The sequence below is a fragment of the Lactuca serriola genome, chromosome 9 (genome assembly GCF_051521515.1).
Source record: "Lactuca serriola cultivar US96UC23 chromosome 9, Lser_US96UC23_V15, whole genome shotgun sequence".
Taxonomy (NCBI): domain Eukaryota; kingdom Viridiplantae; phylum Streptophyta; class Magnoliopsida; order Asterales; family Asteraceae; genus Lactuca; species Lactuca serriola.
Window position 1 is genome coordinate 2,848,952 of NC_136416.1, and position 1,946 is coordinate 2,850,897.

The 1,946-nt window shown below is 40.0% G+C and overlaps 1 protein-coding gene across 1 annotated transcript; it reads left to right on the forward strand.

Moving 5' to 3' along the window:
- The first annotated feature begins 1,187 nt into the window (after positions 1 to 1,187).
- Positions 1,188 to 1,655, forward strand: LOC145073098 (uncharacterized). Its single transcript, XM_079019648.1, has one exon. It carries the CDS (start codon positions 1,188 to 1,190, stop codon positions 1,653 to 1,655), a length of 468 nt encoding a protein of 155 aa, XP_078875774.1.
- Positions 1,656 to 1,946: the final 291 nt, after the last annotated feature.

A 1,946-nucleotide genomic window follows, 5' to 3' on the forward strand; every position in this document is an offset into this window, starting at 1 on the left:
CACCAGGGTCAATCAACTCATGGATTGACATGGCAAGAGCTTTTCTTGAAAATTTCTATCCCGCTTCAAGAGTCTCAAGTCTTAGAAATGAGATTTGTGGAATCCGCCAAGGTCAAAATGAGACTTTCCATGATTATTGGGAGAGGTTCAACAAGTTATGCTATAGTTGTCCACAGCATCAAATTCCAAAACAACTTCTCATTCAACACTTCTGTGACGGGTTATTACCAATGGAGAGAAGACTAGTTGATGACTCAAGTGGTGGGGATGTCTTTAGCAAAACTCCACAACAAACAAGACAAATCTTCAACACCATAGCCGAGAATTCCCAACACTTTGGCCCGCGCCAAGACATGAAGAGAGACACACAACACAAAGTTAATAAAGTTGGGACATCGAATCTAGAGTCTCAAATCAAAGATTTAGCATCCATTGTTGAAAAGCTAGCCATGGGACAAACTCCACAAGTGATGGTTTGTGGAATATGTGCAACAATGGGACATCCTACGGATATGTGTCCCATTCTCCAAGAAGATGCGGAACACGTGAATGCCATGGGAGAATTCCAAAATTACCACAGCAAACCATCGAGTTACCCAAATGCATATAATTCAAGTTGGAAGCCAAATCTCAATATGAGCTACAACCCAAGACCATTTCCTCAAAATGCATTGGTTAGACCTTCCTACCCACCACAACAACCTCACTACTAACACCCACAACCACATTGTCAACCCAAACCACACCCTCCACATCATCACCAACAACCTCCTCAATCCCAAACAAGTAGCTCCGGAATGTTTCTTGAAGACATTGTCAAATCCTTAGCCACTAGTACCCAACAATTCCAAAAAGAGACAAGGACTAGTATCTCCAATCTTGAAGCACAAATATGAGATATAGTTACACTTATAAGCAAGTTGGAGTCCCGTGGCAAACTACCTTCTCAAACCGAAAAGAAGCCAAATGTCAATGTAGTGACTTTGAGAAGTGGTAAACAAACCGAAGAGAGTAGTTCCAAGAAGAAGTCAACAGATGATGAGGAAGAAATATAGATCAACCCCATCGTGGATCTTATTGTCGAGAATTATGCACAAGCCAGAGTTCCAAATAAGACTATTCCTCTAGTGACACCAATAGCCACTCAACCTCCATTCCCCTCCCAACTTGCAACCTCAAAGAAGAGCATGAAGGAGAAAGAGATTTTGGACACCTTCCGAAAGGTGGAAGTAAACATCCCATTACTTGATGCAATCAAACAAATTCCTAGATATGCAAAATTTTTGAAAGAGCTTTGTACTAACAAGAGAAAATTAAAGGGAAATGAGAAAATTTCAATGAATGAAAACACATCCGCGGTTTTACAAAGGAAACTTCCACCCAAGTGCATAGATCCGGGAATGTTTATGGTTCCTTGCAAGATAGAGGATGTCACTTTTAGTAGCGATATGATCGATCTTGGTGCTTCTATTAATGCCATGCCCTATTCGGTGTATGAATCATTGAATGTCAGACCTTTAAGTGAAACCGGTGTCATAATTTCACCAGCAGATAAATCAAGTGTCTTTCCTAGAGGTGTTTTAGAAGATGTATTGGTGCAAGTGAACCAATTGATCTTCCCTACAGATTTCTATGTGATTGATTTAGAAGAATAAGTGTCCTCCAATTCGGCTCTAATTTTACTTGGGAGACCATTTTTGAAGACGGATAGGACGAAAATCGATGTGTATGCGGGAAGTTTAACAATGGAGTTTGATGGTGAAACAATAAGCTTTAATATCTACGATGTTGTGAGATATCCTAGTGATGTTTCATCATTGTATTTTGTTGATGTTGTTGAACCATTAACCTAAGAATTGTTCGAGTTGTCCAATGGTGATATGTTGGAGATGATTCTAAGCAAGGGGTTTGATTGTGGGAAACTAGCCGAGAAATTGAAGCTTTAT

Bases quoted from the DNA above. Each gene is read 5' to 3' on its own strand.
- LOC145073098 (XM_079019648.1), top strand. From the start codon at position 1,188: ATGAAGGAGAAAGAGATTTTGGACACCTTCCGAAAGGTGGAAGTAAAC.